Below are 19,258 nucleotides of genomic sequence, written 5' to 3' on the forward strand. Positions count from 1 at the left end.
TTAAACTGAGAAGGTTTGGTGGCAAAAACCAAACTGTTGATGTGAAACCATGGATCATTGGCCTCCAGTTTAAAGGCAAGATAGAGACATAAAGAACTCTTTAGTACATCAAAGCATGTTTGAAAGGTGGAAAGGAAGTTGTACTTTCTGATAAAAAGAAAAAAACCAAAGCGAAACGTAAAAAAGCAAGAGTCACTAATTAAACTAAATGTAGAAATATGAACAGTAACCTACAGTACACGTCATGTAAAGTTTTGAGGAAAACACAACCAAAAGTAAATCAAAGCAATGTTTGTGTAACCTTACTGCTTTTGCTTTTTACTATTACGGTGGTTTGTGGTGATGATTGTAATCTTTAGATTACATGACAACCACACTCACAAAAAAAAAAACAAAAAAAACTTGCCCTTAAAAAACGTGCCTTTAAGTATTTTATCTCCATGTAAATGAGCTCAGTCTAGACAGTCACTGTGCTGTACGATCAGTGTCACCGTCCTCCATTTTGTAGTTCAAGATAGACACGCTGCTTGTCTCTTCTGTAGTTCAAACACCTTCATCTGACACCTTCTCACCATCTTTACATTCTGCGGTCATTTGACACAACGTCTGACTCTCCAATCATCTTTGTAGTCAAGACATCCTCCTCTGACATCATCACATCCCTCCAGAAACATACAATACATTGCTTATCATGTCATTTGGAAACATGGCACACAAATTGTAACTTGGCAGTCAATGGTTTTTGCTATCAACCGGGGACCATTGTTGCATTTCCTACCACTTTTTCTCTCTGTGCAATAAAGAAAGAAAAATGCCAAGAAAGCAAAGCAAACTAGTTCATAAGATATAAAGCTGCGTATCAAAAATGTATCCTAAATTGTTAAAAAGTGTAAAATATCTGTGTAATGCAGACAGGCATCATGGGCATTCATCTGACTTTCAGACTGTCACCAAATACTATAATCTTATGGAGACAGTATGTTGGAAACTTCTTTTATCCATTGCAGAGGGCAAATTGTCATCTATGAAAAACTTTGCTTTATTCCAAGATCTGAGAGAGATTTAGTTGACACCCAGCTGAGGCAAGTTTCTGCAGATCAACTTGTGTTCTGTATGTTCTTCTTCTTCTCTGTTTCAGAGCGGCGTGAAGTGAGAGAAAAGAGTCCCGTTGTCGAAAATCCTTGAAAACATTCTTGAGTACATCACTATAGAAGGGGAATGAGGGGCCTGCCTCAGAAAGATCTTAAAAGGGTGTTGACCATCCTCCCTTTCTACTTGAGGTGTTCGATGACTGAGATATCCCCTCTCTCTGGGTCCAAACCGTTCATGAACGAGCCGCCGTTCCTAGCCAGAGGTGTTGACAGGCCCTGCATCCCGGCCTCCCTCTCAATCTTGTCCCGTTCATCGTTGAAATTGGTTCTCCTGGGCAGAGTGAGTTCAGGGTTAGGGCTGAATCCCAGATCTGTGGACAGTTTGCGTTTAATGGAGGCGGCACGCTGGAACTTATCGTAGATCTCAACGCTGACACGTCGACGAGTCTCTTTGAACTCTGCTGAGACGTTGGCCGTCCACTCTGCGGCGTGAGCTCGGATCTCTCCTACCTGCGAGGAAAGAGTCAGAGTCAGGTGAGTAGATGGTATGGATGAATGCACATGATGGCAGGTATGTAATGTCTGTTATTGATATCAGTGTCGGGTGAACAGTTTAAATGAAATGACGTATGATAGAGAGAAATAATGAAGAGGAAAAACAGAGTAGACAAGTACATGTGGACATTTAAAGGGGCTTTATGGTGGTTTTGTGTGAGGTAGGCTGTTAACAACAGTGGTCTGCAGTAGTAATCTATCTTATAGATTAGTCAGTTTCACTTTCCAACACAAACTCTGATACGCAAGATATTCTAGGACTCTGACATCCAACAGTTGCTATATCACATTATCCCTTCTATGATGTTCACGTTTGACTGTTCTTGTTATCCTTTTTCTCCTCAACATGTGCAAAGAGAAAGAAATCCATGTAGAAATCCACAATATGTTCCTTTAATGGTCTAGAGAACCGTACGAACCTTATGTAGAGATGGTGAGTACTCATCGCATACATGTGTGTTGTGTTTAGCCTTTAAGAGAGAGACAGAGTGACATGGAGAGGGACGGCGTCACTGACCAGGAAGTCAACTCAATTACATTAAAGAAATGTATCTGCAACTACATAAGACTGCACAGAGTCCCATTAATCAGCTGTGGAAATGTGACTCACACATACGGCTGATTGCACTTTAAGATATCAAAATGGTGATAACATCTATATTTAGGGTAGAACGGAGCATAATGTTACAGCAAAAGTAGTCATTAAGCTGCAGATACTGACTCATTGTTATCTGACTTCCAGATCTAAAATTTTTCATTATAAAAGGGTAAAAAAGATTTATATTCTCCAAGAACTGACTGAATTTATAATTCACTTTAAGCAGATACGTCTGTTCAATTATATGAATAGTTTTACTCTGCTGACAATGAAACATTTCCTAGAATGAGTAACTGCCGAGTTAAGGCGCCATGTTAAGAACAGACTGTTCTTCATTGTACAAAAGTGTATAAGTGTATAAAACTTAATAGCAGCACAGGCCAGTTACTACAAATGAATACAGACAAGTTTTTCATTGTTGCTAATGTTTTCAGTCAGAGCAGACAAGTTAAGCTGAAAACACAAAAAAGACAAAACCTTTTTATAGTCAAGATATTTATCTGTCTTACTGGGACACCTACATGTTTCACTTTGCTTCCTTAAAAACCTTAATGTCAGTCTGTTCTCAGTCACAAACAACACAATACGCTCTCCACACAGTGCCTCATGATAGTAACGCACACACATCCAAGATGATATCACAGCAGGACTTCAGCATGAGAACACACACATTCATGTTTAGATCCCTTCCGGGGACATTACGTAGATGTAACCTAACCGTAACAGCGTGCTAGTATGCTGTGTGTCTCATCTATAAAATGATTCATGGCGTGGCTCCTCCCCCGCTCAGTTTTATTGTCAGGCAACGAGTAAATACAAATCAGATTACACGAGGAGTCACTAGAGAAAACTGCATTATTCCACTAAGAACATCTGCTTTTGCCCTGTCAGCCTTTTCAATCAGAGCTGCTCATTAAACACTGTATGAGTTCACATCAGGTCCGGTTACAAACATGGATTACAAGCTATCAAATCTGTCAGCATTCATTTGGATACCCTCATTATTTATACATACAGCTGGTGCTGCTAAACTGCCCTCTTGCTCAACTTAAAGTAAAGTTACTGTTGTTACTGTGATTTCTTTGTTACCGTTTTTGCAAAGTTGTTCTGTAACTCATGTCATGTCTGCATTTGCTCATGTTTGCTTGGTGTTGTTTTGTTTGTTTTTGCTTTATTGGTCCATAATTTGCTCTGATCTCCATTGCTGCATGTCTCTTTCCTGTCTTTACTGGAGTTGACATGCCATTATCATGATTGTTGAACTTGTTTCTTGTTTTTTGTTTTTTTTTAGATTGCCAACTTTAAACCTGTCTAGGGGCTACATATGACAAATTCTGAGATATTTTCAGTAAATATTCATTGAGATGCACTGTCACTGAGATATCATTAACCCTATCCCTAAAACTTAACCAAGTCCTCCCCTAAAATGTAATAGTTTATGTTGTGGGGACTCATGTTTTTCCCTGTAAGGAAGGCAAGTCCCCACAATGTCTCTAAAACATGGATACAACTCCTCCTCCCAAAATCTCTTATTAAAGAATATGTGGTAACACTTTAAAATAGCCCTTATTAACAAACTATAATTTCGTCAAACTTAGCTAATATTCATTTCACTGGAAGATGCTTTTAAACCATTTCTAAGTAATTATAAAAGTCTATAAATATTAGATTTCTAAACATCTCAATAATGTTTATAGATCAACATAGGTATTAATTAACATTTACAAATAATCTTAAACATCAGTTGCAAATTTAGAAAGGTCAATGCTTAGTAAATTGAATATTCAACATTTTATAGTCAGTATAATAACTAAATTCACTCTTTATTAATGAGTGTCATAATAATAGAAATGATAGATGATTATGAACTGGCTCAGTGTCATGACCGACTCTTTATTCAGAATAACCTACTGTATCACCAAAATTTACTCACACTACAGAAATCCAATTACAGCAACCGAACCTCCAGGCTTTTCAATTAAAGGCCCCAGAGAAATCTCCCAGACGCTATTTTTTTTATTTACATAACCTGTGTTATATTTAGAGCGCAGACAGCTCCAGACATATTTAAGGACCTCATCACATATTCTACAAATCACCTCTCTTGTTCTCCCTCTGGAGATACTCACAGTAATGGCCACGACTGTGTTTATGTGTTTGGATGGCAGACAGTCGATGAGATTAGAAAACAGTCTTGTCACTGAAATGAAGTTAAGCAGAGGGCAAAAGTTGAGGCGGGAATGTGTCGCTGTAACCGACTAGCTTGGATAACCTGCATGTCACTGTGCTGGAAGGGGGACAGAAGGAAAGAGACAGAGAAGTTGGAGTATAGATCGACCGATGAACTGTGTGTGGAGGGAAAAAGAAAGAAGTGACAGACATTTGGTGCAACAGACATGAATGGAGGAGTAAATGAAACCAGCAGTCTCATACCTCTTCTTTTGTCCTCTTTGAGATGACTCTGAGCCAGTCTCCTATCATGCTGAGGATGGCAGCAAAGTAAGCTAGTCCCACGAGAATCCAGAACCATACAACTGGTTTATAGTAATCTAAGTACTCTATTCCTGAACCACCTGGACACAGAGACAGAGGCAGACAGAGACAAAGACTGTGATACATCCAGGAGAAACAGTCTACCTGATGAGACATAGAGGCATGATGCAGAGAGACAAACAGGATTCTATAGAGTTGTGTTGGTATTTCAGTTACTGGCTTTGTCTTCATACCTGCCACGAAGTCTCCAAATCCTATGGTGGTCAGGGTGATGACCACAAAATAAAGGGACTCCAGCGCAGACCAACCCTCGATGTGTTTAAAGATGGCCGCCGGGAGCGCCACAAACAGCAGGCAGCCAAACAACACAAACAGCAGTGTGGAGATGACACGGATCTTAGTCTGACTGATGTCCCAGTGCTGCAGAGGAGACAGAGAATTTCAATGCAGTTTTGTGTGCATGTAAAAGATTTTGAAAAAGAATAATCTCAGAGTCCACACCAACAGAAGCTCCCGTCCCACAGAAAACACTGCTCCTGAAACAACTCGTCAGTATACCGCATTTAACTCTGACTTTGTGACATCACACTACATCACCATGTCACACATTTGCATCGTTTATGCCTTGCAGCTTCTTTGCTACCTAAGAATTGATTTAGCACAGCTGCTATGGTGTTGTAAAGGGGGGCTGGCTCAGGCATGTGTGAGCTGTCCAATCAGATTAGACTGCGTATAAAAAGTTTTGATCTCATCAGTGGCCCCTGTTGTGTAGTCTTGGGGAAAACAATTCAGTTAGTTTGTATTTCTTCAAACCAATCTGAATCGTCTTGGGTGGGGATGAGAAGTGATGGTGCCCCGAAATAGTGTCAAAGGAAACTTTGGCAAGTTCAGACATGAGCCCTGGTATTGAAGAGGCAAAATCCTGGCATAAGAAACAGATGCTGAAACAGTTTGTTTGTATTTTTACTGTCAGCGACCAGGTTAGCGTTGGAGTAGCTTGCCGTTTTCAGTGTGTAGGTTGCTAGTGTGGATGTTGTTGGTGATTCCTGTAGCAACGAGGACAGCTAGATAGACAGAATGGGAGAGAATGCTGCCTGAAATTATCAGCCAATAGCAGGCTGATTGATGATGATTGAATGATGAGTCAGACTATCTGTTATAAGGTAAACCGACATTAATGACATAACGTTAAACATGTTCTCCATCCTTGTTAAGCCTGTGAACATGGTAACATTTGCTATGAACATGAAGTAAAGCAGAGGATGATAGGAGTTTTGCAGGTATTTGCTCATAAATGAAAGTTGTCTAGTTGTTGTTGCTGAGACATTTCACTCAAAACCAAATGTCACGCTCAAGTTGGTGCTGCGTATTACCAGAGGAAGTACAATTTGTCCCCGGGGAAACACGACTGTCTTAAAAAATTTTCTTCGCAATACATATTTAAATGGTGTTGAGATAATTCAGTCTGCAACGAAGTGACGGACCGACTGAGAATAACTGATACAGCGTGACGCTGTTTAAGCAGTAATAACATTGTTCCATGAATGGGTCCCCTGGGTGCAGTAGAAAAGGAAAGACACTGGCAGTATTCACTGAGGATAATGCTGCTGTCTCACACAATCTGGGCACAGAGCAATAAGGCAAACACACAATGTCCTTTGTCCTCAGCCTGAATCATAATATTCATTACTGAGTCCCCCGGGTGCCCTGACAGCAGCAGGGGGAACAAATAATTCTACACTCACACTTCTGCTCATTTCATTTGAGACTTGAAAGTAAATTATTCAACAGCAACTCTGACTTTAAACTAAAAAAACTTAACAAAAAAAAAATAGGGCTAATTATTGGCACAGCCTTCAGAGAATCTGATCCTTTACTACTTTACATCTGGGATTAATTCACACTGTCACTGCTCATGCAGCAGAAACAGTAAATGTAAATGTATGAAACTATAGCACTGCCAGGTCTTTGTAATAAAAGCTTCAAACAAGGAGAAGACACATGTCTGAGGTACAGCGTCCACCTGACCCCCTTATGGTAGTACTGTCTTTTTGTAACAGTGTGACACGTCAGAGCCCAACATGCCCGTTAAATCAGCTGTTGGACTATATATAATCTAATCTGAAAGAGCTGGTGTGGGTGAGAAAATTGTTGAAAGTGCTTCGATGTAAATTATTCAGGATAGCCTATAAATAGAATCGACGCCTGTGGACAATAAACTTTTACAAACTCACATTGTTAAAGTACAGTATGTGTGTCCATCCACTCTACAGGACGTGTTTGTGTGTGTTACTCCAGACTCACCACAAACATTCTCTCCACTCGGGCGATGCCCTTGCCGAATATGGTGCCCAGTTGATCCCCTACACCAGCTAAGAGGAAGCCGAACAGAGGTATCCCAAGCAGTGCGTAGACGATGCAGAAGATCCTTCCACCTTCTGTGTGGGGGGACGTGTTCCCAAAACCTGCAGAGACGTCGGGAGGTAAATGAGAAATGCTAAGCCCGGCCCAGACGATACATTCACATCTGTTGGTGTCATATGTGTATGTCCTTTCATGTGTGCATTACATGTTTGTCATATCAGGAGGTGATGGTGGATGTAAAGGTGAGATGGCCGCCAAGCCAGCAGTGTGAAACCACTGGATATTGTCAAGGAGACCTCTGGGAGATTTCCAGCCATGTTTGTGGTAACCAAAACAGGTATTTTAATCTAAAAGATTAGCTTTTCCTAACCCTAACTAACTGGTGTTTATGCCTAAACCTAACTGGAGCAAAAGTTTTAAAAGTTTTAACATTTACATAGTTTGCAGGAACAGTTACTTTGGTGACTGGGTTGGCTAAACCATATTGAAAGCAGCAGGTGAGATGAATCAGTACTTGTGTACCTGTGTTCCTAAGTGTGTTACATGAGTTTTACATTGTACCCTCTGATTAAACCTCTGAAGTAACAGCTTCAACAGCAGTGCTCCTGCTAATGGATGTAATTGAGACTGTCTCTAAAATACACTTACTTACTTGAAATATACCACATACACCTGCCAGGGCTCAACCAACACAAAAAGCCAGTCACAACATAAACTACTACATGGTGAAGTTCTTTCTTTTGAATTTTCCCATGACAGTCCAAAGGATGAGAGCAACAGTAACTAACATTTCCCCTCCCTTCCTTCTTTCTACCTGAGCACTGTACACTTTTTGTCTCTTCTAGCATAACACAGAAGTTCCACACAGTTCATTTAATCATTCGTTCAGACTGATTAAAAGAACTGTGAGGAACTTCACTGATTGTCTGAACAAACCCTGAGACAATGAGTGTGGATTCGTCCTACCAATTGTTGTGATCACAGTTCCAGCGAAGAAAAAGGCGGAGCTTAGGTCCCACAGGCTGCTGTGGTTGGTTAGTGTCCCTGCAGGGTTCACTCCTGAACGGATCGCTGACGCGACTTGCTGGAGGGGAAAGATGGAGAGAGATTTGTGTAAAAAATTATGTGTCACATCAACAGTTATCAAAGCATAAATATGTGGCACTTCTGGTTAAAAAAACACATATTTGGTTGCTGTCTCTCTCCGCTGTAAACAATATTATCATTAAAAATTTAAGCAGGTGCTTTTGAGACACATATTTCCTGTAGCGATGCAAACAGAAAAAGTGTGTTTGAGTACTTTCCTGTCTTATGAATTAAAGATGGAAATATAAAAAAAAAACTTAAGATGACTGTGGGTGAGGGAGGAATCTGGAGCTGTCAAGGAGAATACATTAAGGTGAACGTAAGAGCCCCAGCAGGGTTCAATAGTTTAGAATCAGGAACAGAATGTAACATTTACTCCTTCTCCTCCCATCAGGCTGCAGGAGCTGTCCGAGGTGCTGAATCCACTGTCGTTATGCTGAGTTAAACTGTGTGCAACACATTCATAACATAAACCAGTCTCACCTTAACCAGCTCCTCCAGCTGGCTCTGGTTTACACAGGAGTGTCTGGACAGGAACTCCAGCTTCTGGGTCAGGATGGCCAAACGCTGGGCACTGTCAGGGAGCGTGAGAGAGGAATTAAATGAGGATGAGAAATGACTGCTTCTGAACTTCTCAAAACATTCATTTGTAAAGAATTACCAGAGAGAAAACAGTTAGTGTTGTTGATGACTGTCCAGCACAGTCTCCTAAATTAATAAGTGCAGATATAGTTTAAACTGTGTGAAATATACTCAGCTTGTGATGGCTCTAAATCATTCAGTGATTATAAGACTATAAACTCTGTTCTCAAACTGGAGCCATTGAAAGATTGAAATGGGACTAACAGGCGCAGTACTTCCACACTGCAGTTGTCAACTGGAGTTTAACATTGGTCTAATTGTGTATTTCAGTCAAAGTCGGAGGTTGGAATTTAATAGTCTAAATATCCTACTAAGACCTCCAAGCATTCCAGGTGCACAACACTAAAAGTTAGTGAAAAACTTGGCTGAACCGAACAAAATGATGTCTCTTTGGCACAAAAAATGAACCCTCAGTAGTGCAGCCTCCTCCATACATGTAATATAAAAAAAGGAGGAAAAGCAGCACATGAGGTAACAGATTTTATTTCACTTTATTTCACTGCTAATTCAAACCAAAGATTTGTAACAAGACAGAACTGTTTCAGAACGTATCAGGGGAAAGTTGCTCACTGCAAATTATAAATGCTGACTTTACTTTTAAAAAGTCAGGAAACCTAGTACCTCAGAATTACCAAGTAATCTATTAAATTCAAGTTGTATGAAATCAAATGATTGAACATCTTAAAATGATTCTTCTTTAGTTGAGGTAATCAGTTTACACAGTTTTTTAGGTAAACTCACTTTGTCACATGCCCCCCAGTGGGCTCACCACTCGCAGGAGGGTTCAGAAGGGGCCGGTGCGGTGTGATTTGGGTGGCAGTCGTGGGCTGGGGCCCCGGCGACCCAATCCCCGGACGGTGACTCTAGCCATGGGGACATGGAATGTCACCTCGCTGGGGGGGAAAGAGCCTGAGCTGGTGCAGGAGGTTGAGCGGTGCCAGCTAGAGATAGTCAGGCTCGCCTCCACGCACAGTCTGGGCTCTAGAACCCAACTCCTTGAGAGAGGCTGGACTTTCTTCTACACCAGAGTTGCCCACGGTGACAGGCAGCGAGCTGATGTGGGCTTGCTTATAGCTCCTCAGCCCAGCCGCCATGTGTTGGAGTTTACCCCAGTGAACGAGAGGGTCATATCCCTGCGCCTTTGGGTCAGGGATAGGTCTCTCACTGTTGTCTCGGCTTATGGGCTGAACAGCAGTGCAGAGTACCCGGCCTTCTTGGAGTCCCTGGGAGGGGTACTGGAGAGTACTCCAACCAGGGACTCCGTCGTTCTACTGAGGGACTTCAACGCTCATGTGGGCAGCGACAGCGTTACCTGGAAGGGTGTGATTGGGAGGAATGACCTCCCTGATCTGAACCTGAGTGGTGTTTTGTTATTGGACTTCTGTGCTAGTCACAGTTTGTCCATAACGAGCACTATGTTCAAGCATAAGGGTGTCCATACGTGCACGTGGAACCAGGACACCCTAGGCCGGAGGTCAATGACCGACTTTGTGGTTGTGTCATCTGACCTCCGGCCGTATGTCTTGGACACTCGGGTGAAGAGTGGGGCTGAGCTGTCAACTGATCACCACCTGGTGGTGAGTCAGATCCGCTGGCAGGGGAGGAAGCTGGACAGACCTGGCAGACCCAAACGTATTGTGAGGGTCTGCTGGGAACGTCTGGCGGAACCCTCTGTCAGAGAGGGCTTTAACTCCCACCTCCGGGAGAGCTTGGACCTGATCCCGAGGGAGGCTGGGGACATTGAGTCTGAATGGACCATGTTCTCCACTTCCATTGTTGACACAGCTGTCCAGAGCTGTGGCCGTAAGGCCTCCGGTGCCTGTCATGGCAGCAGTCCCCGAACCCGGTGGTGGACTCCGGAATTAAGGGATGCTGTCAAGCTGAAGAAGGAGTCCTATCAAGCCTGGTTGGCCAAGGGGACTCCTGAGGCAGCTGACAGGTACCGGCAGGCCAAGCGTGCGGCAGCACGGGCAGTCGTGGAAGCAAAAACTCAGGTCTGGGAAAAGTTCGGGGAGGCCATGGAGGAGGACTACTGGTTGGCCTTGAAGAAATTCTGGCAAACCATCCGGCACCACAGGAGGGGGGAGCAGTCCTCCACCAACACTGTCTACAGTGGAGGTGGGGAGCTGTTGACCTCGACTGGGGACATTGTCGGGCGGTGGAAGGAATACTTCGAGGATCTTCTCAATCCCACTGACACACCTTCCATAGAAGAAGTAGGGGCTGGGGACTCAGAGGTTAACCCATTCATCATCCAAGCCGAAGTCACTGAGGTAGTCCGGAAGCTCCTCAGTGGCAAAGCACCAGGGGTGTATGAGATCCGACCTGAGTACCTCAAGTCTCTGGATGTTGAATGGATCACACTCCTCAGCCTCCCTGGGAAAGTCTATTTCAGGGTACTGGAGAGGAGAATTCGGCCGATAGTCGAACCTCGGATTCAGGAGGAACAATGCGTTTTTTGTCCGGGCCGCGAAACACTGGATTTCATAGGAGTTTGCCCAACCAGTCCACACGTGTTTTGTGGACTTGGAGAAAGCATTCGTCTGTGTCCCTCGTGGCATTCTGTGGGAGGTGCTCTGGGAGTACGGAGTTGGAGGCCCTCTGCTAAGGGCTACGACCGAAGCAGGAGCTTGGTTCACATTGCCGGCAGTAAGTCAGACCTGTTCCCAGTGCATGTTGGACTCCAGCAGGGCTGTCCTTTGTCACCGGTTCTGTTCATTATTTTTATGGACAGAATTTCTAGGCTCAGACACAGGCCAGAGGGGGTCTGGTTCAGGAGCCACAGGATTTCATCTCTGCTTTTCGCGGATGATGTGGTCTTGTTGGCTCCTTCGAGCCAGGACCTCTAGCATGTCCTGGGGTGGTTTGCAGCCGAGTGTGAAGTGGCTGGAATGAGACTCAGCACCTCCAAGTCCGAGGCTATGGTTCTCGACCGGAAAAAGGTGGCTTGATCCCTCCAGGTTGGGGGAGAGTTACTGCCTCAAGTGGAGGAGTATCTTGGGGTCTTGTTCACGAGTGAGGGAAGGATGGAGAGTGAGACTGACAGGCGGATCGGTGCAGTGGCCGCAGTAATGCGGTCGTTGTATCGGTCTGTCGTGGTGAAGAGAAAGCTGAGTCGAAAGGCGAAGCTCTCGATTTACTGGTCAATCTACATTCTTACTTTCACCTATGGTCATGAACTTTGGGTCATGACCGAAAGAATAAGATCCCGGATACAAGTGGCTGTAATGAGTTTCCTCTGTCATCCGGGAGGAGCTCGGAGTAGAGCCGCTGCTACTCCACATCGAGAGGAGCCAACTGAGGTGGCTCGGGCATCTGTTTCAGATGCCCCCTGGGAATGCCTTGGGATCCTCCCGGAAGAGCTGGAGGAAGTGTCCGTGGAGAGGGAGGTCTGGGTGTCCCTGCTCAAGCAGCTGCCCCCACGACCCGGCCCCGGATAAGTGGACGAAAATGGATGGATGGACTTTGTCACATTTTACAGTGCAGCAGTGTAAACTTAACCATCTCAGCATATTGCCTGTTTCAACAACCAATCAGCGTCTCTTAGGGAAATTAGCTAATTAAGTCAGTTAAAAAATGGTCAACTACACTATAAAATCTGACAAAGTTGACTTTGGCATGTACCAAGTGAAGTAGACTGATTTTAGCTTGTACAACTTAAATCTAATAATTCTGTTAGTGAGGCAGACAGACATAAAACATAACGTGCCCACCTCTCGTGAGGCTGCTCCAGGGATCTGAAGACTGCTGCCCCCATCACCAGGTACAGAACCACCAGGAAAAAGATGGCTGACACCGTCTTCCATTTCATCACTGTGGCAACCACCTGCAACACCATCAGCTGATCAATCAACCCTCATACATAGAGCAATCCTCCTGAACTAACATATAACTTTGTTCCCCCCACTGTGGAGTAATATCAGGAAATATTAAGTAAAGAAACAACTTTTAAAATCTGGTCCTCCCTCACCTCACTCTCCTCCCGGGGAGTCAGTGTGATTGGCTTTGTGGAGAAGGAGAGGCGGGGCTTGGTGTTGTGAGTGGCGGATTTAGGGTCCAATAAGTCTGGAGCAGCCACTGTCAGGGGGACAAAAAAGGAGAAAATGGCAATATGACTTTTTTCACCCCCACGCTTTTCTCTCCTCTCTGTCTCTGCTCTCTTGCTCCAGTCAAACACATTTAGCTGCTAATTTTAGAAGTCCTTATAAATAAATCACCCAACAGGCCTTTAAACGGCCTTTAAAGCCTGACACCGGTGAAAGCATGAATTAAGCACAAGCATTTAGTCTTCAGGCACTTTGTCCAGTTCATGCTGCGACACTTGTGTGCATGTGTACTGTGTGTGCGTGTGTGCGTGTGTGTGTGTGTGTGTGTTTACTTTTAGAAGACACTGCAAAAACTGAGAATATAAGGTTTGCTGAGAGCAAGAAGAAAGAGGTCCATGAAAGTCGTGTGCCTCTATCATGTCAGGGGACAGATGTGGTGAGATGGTGAAATCTGTCTCTGTTGAAGTTTACATAAAACCTCAGTAAGCAGGTCAGATATCAAAAACATAGCCGATATGAGGAAAAGAGAAATAAGATTCAGCAGAGAGTTTCTGACAAAGTTAAAACTATGGGAAATGTAAAGTAACAATGATCCTGAGCTTTAGGCATAGTTCAACATATTTGTACATTCAAATCAATCAATCAATTTAAAACATTTCATCCAGTACAAAAGAACAGCTGAGGGTAACGACAGAAACTCCAGATGTTTAGCTGCTTTCGAGAAACTCTTCTGCAGGTTGTCTGACAACTTTAAGTATTGTAGTTCAATAAATATTTAATGGATTGAAACAAACATGCAGTGAGTGCAGCTGTGCAGGAAGCAGAGCTGCTGGTGTCAAAGATAATCTCCCCCTCTCTTCTCCATCCAAGAAGTGGTGAGACAAGTGGGACAAGAAGATGCCTTTTAATATATTGCATTAAAGAATAAAGCGCTTTTAAAAGTGCAGACAGCAGATGAGCTCTGAGACCTGTTCACCCAGCTGCACCACACGATGAAGAGATTTGTTGTACTCACTCCTTGTTGTTGCCTATCCAATGCCCTCTGCTCTCCTCTTCTCCTCATCCGGCGCCCTCACTGCGTTTAGGGGAATCTTTCCTCCTCTGCGTGTCTCCTCCCGGCGCTGCTGAAGCGGGGGGACGAACAGGCGCTCCGTGTTTCTTCTGCTCCTCTCCTCTAACCCTGACCGCTGATCGGACACTGACGCTGCGCCTCGATTTCTAGTTTTTATTGCCTCCACTGCAAAGAGTCTTTTTTTTTTTTTAAATCAGAGCGTTTCTCTCTCTCCGTGTGCGTCCTCCTTCTCTCTCGGCTCTCCAGCATCCACTGCGCTCCGGATGCGCTCTCGCTTTTGAGCGCACCGGTGGAGCGACGGGACACCGAGAGGAGGGAGGAGGAGGAGGAGGAGGAGGGAGTGGGTGGAGGTGCAGGACGCAGGGAGGTGGTTCCCAAACCATGGTCCATTGAGCCATGGGAGGTGATTGATGGAGTGGGTCCCCATCTAAAGACACAGTTTCATACTGCCGTAATTTGATTAGGTTTTGCGGACCCTGCCATCTTTCTAGCTTCAACCAGTGTTCTGACGACCTTATTTTCCTCCGAGTACAGTTATGTAGGGGAAAAAAATCTGAGTTTGTTTTGTTATCTCATTAATGTTTTAAATATTAAAACTCGAGTTTGAATTTCTTCTCCAAAAACTACATAGTGCCGTTTAAAAGGATAAGTTCACCCAAAAATGATAAACTCATCCTCATAACTCATCCTCATGCCAGTTGAAAGTTTGACAGTGTTTTCTAGAACACAACAACATTTTTGGAGAGTCAGTGTTGTAGGACACTCCTAAATGACTGAAGTACATGGAGAGTTGTTTTAAAACGTAACAAAACCCAACTGGATAAGATGCATAACATGGGTCTGTAGAGCTTGTCCAAGTCTGCAGAAGACCCAAGATCCAAAATTGATCTGAAAATGTTATTTACACATTGTAACCTGTAACATCTCTTCAGAATCAATGTTGTATTGTTATGACTTTATTTTCCATTTTGCACGAGGATGAGTCAATACTCTTCTGAGTAAAGATGATCAGGTTGTCATTAAGCTCTGAAGTCTAATAATGACCCATGCATAGCATTCAGGTGTGCTGGAGCAGGGAAACAACCAGGACTGAAAATCACTGCCTTACAGTGAGTCTGTGTAATTGACCCTTGTTGCACAAGGTGTCAAAAGCATCACTGTAATCATGGCTACAATTTAAAGAGGTCATGTTGTGCTTTTGGTTTTTTGCCTTTCCTTCACTGGGTTATGTAGCATTTTTTTGCATGTAAAAGGTCTGCAAAGGGAAAAAGCCAACACCAAAGGGAGTTACACTCTCCCACAGAAAACACTGCTGCTGCACTGCCTGAAATGCCTGGTTTGGAGTCCGGCCTTTACTTCTGTAACTTATGTGTGTCACTATGTAACACATGTTATATAGACACATATTTTTATGTTTTTATCATAAAATATGTACACTCTGGTCAGTCAGCAGACATACAGTTATTGCTGGTGTAGCAGCATTATTTTAGATCACACTACCTTGCTCAGCATGACTCGCCCTACTCTGCCTCTGATTGGTAACATCCTGCCCGTTAAGTGATGCGCATGTATAACCTGTAACCCTCTCCAGTCTCTAGTTTGGCCCTCTGATTAAAACGTATGCTGAGTTAAAGATTGCAGTCTGTGTGTGTGTGTGTGTGTGTGTGTGTGTGTGTGTGTGTGTGTGTGTGTGTGTGTGAGTGTGAGTGTTTGTGTGTGTGCATGTGTGTATATGCATGTGTCTGCTTGCATGTATTACAGTTTGTGTATTTTTAAACACTCATTCCCAGAACGACTTGCCTTTAGGTGTCATCCATCTCTCATGCTCAACTGCTCCGCTCTCTTTTCTTTCCCTCACTCCCTCTTCCCTCTCTCCGTCTCTCAGCCCCATGATGAGAACTTAATAGCAGTTTAAATGTTCGTGTTTTCACCTCACGACTCCAACTTCTAAACGTTAATTACACGCCCATTTATACAGCTAAAGATAGATACTGTGTGGGACTAACTGAGTGTGTGTGTGTGTGTGTGTGTGTGTGTGTGTGTGTGTGTGTGTGTGTGTGTGTGTGTGTGTGTGTGTGTGTGTGTATGTAGGCAAATACGATGTGTGTCGCATATGATCCCCCTGTTAGTTTCTGTCTGTCTGTCTATCAAATATCTCGAATCTCTGATCAGATCTCCTCCATACTTGTCAGATGTAAGGCTGGTGACCTGAGGATGTGCACTGTCAAGTGTGAAGTGGTTTAAATGAGAAAAAAAGAAAACATCCATCCATCAACACTGATCCCTCGAGTACTGCTGCCACACTCACACATACAGTAGCAGCCTATTGGGCAGAAGTGTGGATCAAGTCATTAAGACATGGACTCGTTCAATGACTTGCAACTTCGATATTTGTTTGATTTCACTGAATATCAATGCTTATAATACAAATTCAATTCAGTGTTATACTTTTTGAACAGGTTTGGATAAGTTGGTCAATGATGTCATTATCCTCATCGCCAGGTACCTTGCTTCTTTATGATAATGAGAAACTGCAGGTAAGATTTAACTTTCTCAGGCAGGAAAAAGTGACTTGATTTGAGTCAAATGTCTGCTATCAAGTGTTGTGTTTTCTCCACAACTGTTCGTCAGAGGGCAACTTCACACTTGGCAAGTATATTGATGAGGCTCTGGAGAAATGTTATCCTGAGGTGGTTGCAGCCTGTAGGGGAGCATTTGAAGGCAAGTTCAACAAGCCAAACTTACTCTAGTAGTCTGAGAGGGAACAGAATATCTGAAACGTTTGCTGACCATTGTTTTAGATATCAAAACTCCTTTGAAGTTGGGTTGAGTTGTGTAATCCACCAGAATGAACCTCAGCTTTCAAACACAACCTTCAGAGATCAGAGAGCAGGTAAAAGTGCCCTGATGGCCACTCATGACACACGTCTTAACCACAATGCATCTTAACTGTTTCCTATGAACAACTCAAAACAGAAAATCAAGTTTAAGTGAAAATTAACATATATAATGTTGTTGGAAATGTGAAATGACAGTTCAAACAAGGCCACTGTTGTTTTCCAGATCCTGATGTGCCTCATCTGCTCTTGAGTCACCATCACCGATACTTCAACCTCTCACGTAAACTCATTATCTCATACTTGCAGTCTTAGAATAGGTAGTTAAATATAAATGTGCACTTTTTTGCCAATCAAATGAATCTATTCTGGACATATTTTCACATGTTCTCGTTGTCAGGGTGGTCCTCTGAGTCCTCTGCTCACAGAAATGCCTGATGGAAATATTATTTCAGTTGTGTGTTACGTGCCTGTGTCTGAGTAGTGTCTCGTGCTCATTTTAGAAATTGATTGCTTAATGATAGCAGTCAGTCTGGTGCATGATCATCAATGATGCTGATACTTAGTCACAGTCAATTAACACAGCAGCAACCAAATATAGAACTCTCATTTGAGCTTATTTTCCCATCATTTGTTATTTGTGTAATGCAGTCTGTCTGAAGGCTAAAAACAACACAAACGCAAACATTCTCCTGCTGTGGAATGAAACCAATGTAAACTCATTCGTGCTCCGCTAATTCAAATACAAGAAACAGTGGATTTTCATCAGTTGTTGTTAGTTTTAAAAATTTTGTGGATCATGAAGCTCACGGTATCACTGCGACCTTTACTTAGGAAATGAACAATGACCAGCCAGTTTCTGTCTGCATGCAACATGTGAGCAGCTGTTTAAACTCATTTATTAGCCGCTGTTTTTCGCATTTTTACAGGCACATGCGGGATTTATCTTTAGCCCGTCTAAAGTAAAACACTCTCAGCTGGAAAAGTTGACTTATCACTTCTAGTCATTATATGGGATCTGATCAGATGGAGCTTGTCAAAGTGAGCTTGTCTTCTGTGCTCACAATCTAAACTCTCATGTGGAAAACAAGCGTGAGCCCTTCTGACCTTTTCTGACATTAGCAATGCAACATGACCAATTAAATTACTGCAACAGATTTTTCCACTATTTCTAAATCCCTTGTTAGAGCATCTGTATGTGACTTTGTGTGTGTGTGTGTGTGTGTGTGTGTGTGTGTGTGTGTGTGTGTGTGTGTGTGTGTGTGTGTGTGTGTGTGTGTATACACATGTATGTGCTGATGTACGTATGCGTATATAAGAAGCAGAGTTGCTCCTACAGGTGATTGGTCCTGACACTGTGGTTGCCCCCTCAGATGCCTGTGGAGAACTGACCTTAGGTCCTCGAGACCTCATGTCCTGGCGAGACACAAGCCTGCAATTATGCACCCCTGAAGCGGAACTGCCCACTGTGTGTATGTGTGTGAGTGTGAGTGAGTGTGTGTGCACAAGTACAGTATGTGTTGCCAGTGTGCAAGAGAAACATCCTGACTTGGTGAGAAACTGCAACAATGACTGTGTGTGTATGTGTGCGTGTGCGTGCCTGTGCATGCATGCGCGTGTGTGTGTGTGAAGCCACTGTAACAGAATTAGCGCTCCCTCTGGTTTTTCAGCATTAATGACCAGGACCGCAGAGGAATTAGCTCGTGGAATGTGACAGGAAGTTTTCAAACAACCTGTTGACACATTGCTGACTTCCTTTATTTCTGGACGAAATGCAAATTCCCACAATGTTAATCATTAAAACAGCTTCAAGAAACTTTCATTTTTTGTTTATTCTGTGGACAAAAGCAGAATGAGCAGCACCTCCTGATGTGTCCGGACTAGTTATTGGGCTGCATGAAAGAAAGACACAACATGTTTTAATTATTATCCACTGTTGTTGGATGAAGGCAATGAGGTAAAATAATTGATATCTCACTTAGCATATGTACATGGATTGATATTTGCATGGACCGGACAAAGGGATGCTCCTCTGTGATTGGCTGTTCTGTCAGCAGTTGCCTCACATTAAACAACAAATCATATGAGCACAGAAGAAGAGTTTCTGATTTTCATCAGTGTTTTCGGAGTTGGTGTCAGGATTAACTTTAGGGCAAGTGGTGGTAATACACCACAGTTCACACAAAAACTTACCTATACACTTTGTGTCACTGTGTAATCTAAATTCAAGTCGACCGTATCAAACGCACTTTGGGCTGCAAATGTTTTTTGCTTGTTACACAGTTTTTGAGACAGTTATTAGCTGTCAGTGTTGGATTTAAGCTGGATGAAGCAGCTACAATGACTGTTTTCATTAAAAGTCTGTTTGTGGGATTTTTTAAAGGTTGTAACATCCATCTTCACCTGGAATCGCTGAGCAGCAAAGTTCTCAGTTGAACTTCCCACATTAAAACGGGACCTCACAAGTGCTGCTA

General features: G+C 43.2%; 1 protein-coding gene across 1 annotated transcript; it reads right to left on the reverse strand.

Moving 5' to 3' along the window:
* Window positions 1–379: 379 nt before the first annotated feature.
* Window positions 380–14,145, reverse strand: LOC119018244 (potassium channel subfamily K member 2-like). Its single transcript, XM_037095758.1, has 9 exons — window positions 13,891–14,145; window positions 12,800–12,906; window positions 12,543–12,655; window positions 8,671–8,761; window positions 8,068–8,185; window positions 7,042–7,202; window positions 4,971–5,157; window positions 4,678–4,817; window positions 380–1,601 (listed from the first exon to the last, which is right to left on the reverse strand). Coding segments are annotated over exons 1-9 (1,248 nt in total). The 5' UTR covers window positions 13,892–14,145; the 3' UTR covers window positions 380–1,271.
* Between the last annotated feature and the right edge of the window lie 5,113 nt (window positions 14,146–19,258).

The sequence above is a fragment of the Acanthopagrus latus genome, chromosome 4, assembly GCF_904848185.1.
Source record: "Acanthopagrus latus isolate v.2019 chromosome 4, fAcaLat1.1, whole genome shotgun sequence".
NCBI classification, from domain to species: Eukaryota; Metazoa; Chordata; class Actinopteri; order Spariformes; family Sparidae; genus Acanthopagrus; species Acanthopagrus latus.

Bases quoted from the DNA above. Each gene is read 5' to 3' on its own strand.
- LOC119018244 (XM_037095758.1), bottom strand. The intron at 7,203-8,067 runs GTAGGACGAATC...ACGTCTCTGCAG, and splicing joins AACTGTGATCACAACAATTG to GTTTTGGGAACACGTCCCCC. The intron at 4,818-4,970 runs GTATGAAGACAA...CTCTGTGTCCAG, and splicing joins ATTTGGAGACTTCGTGGCAG to GTGGTTCAGGAATAGAGTAC.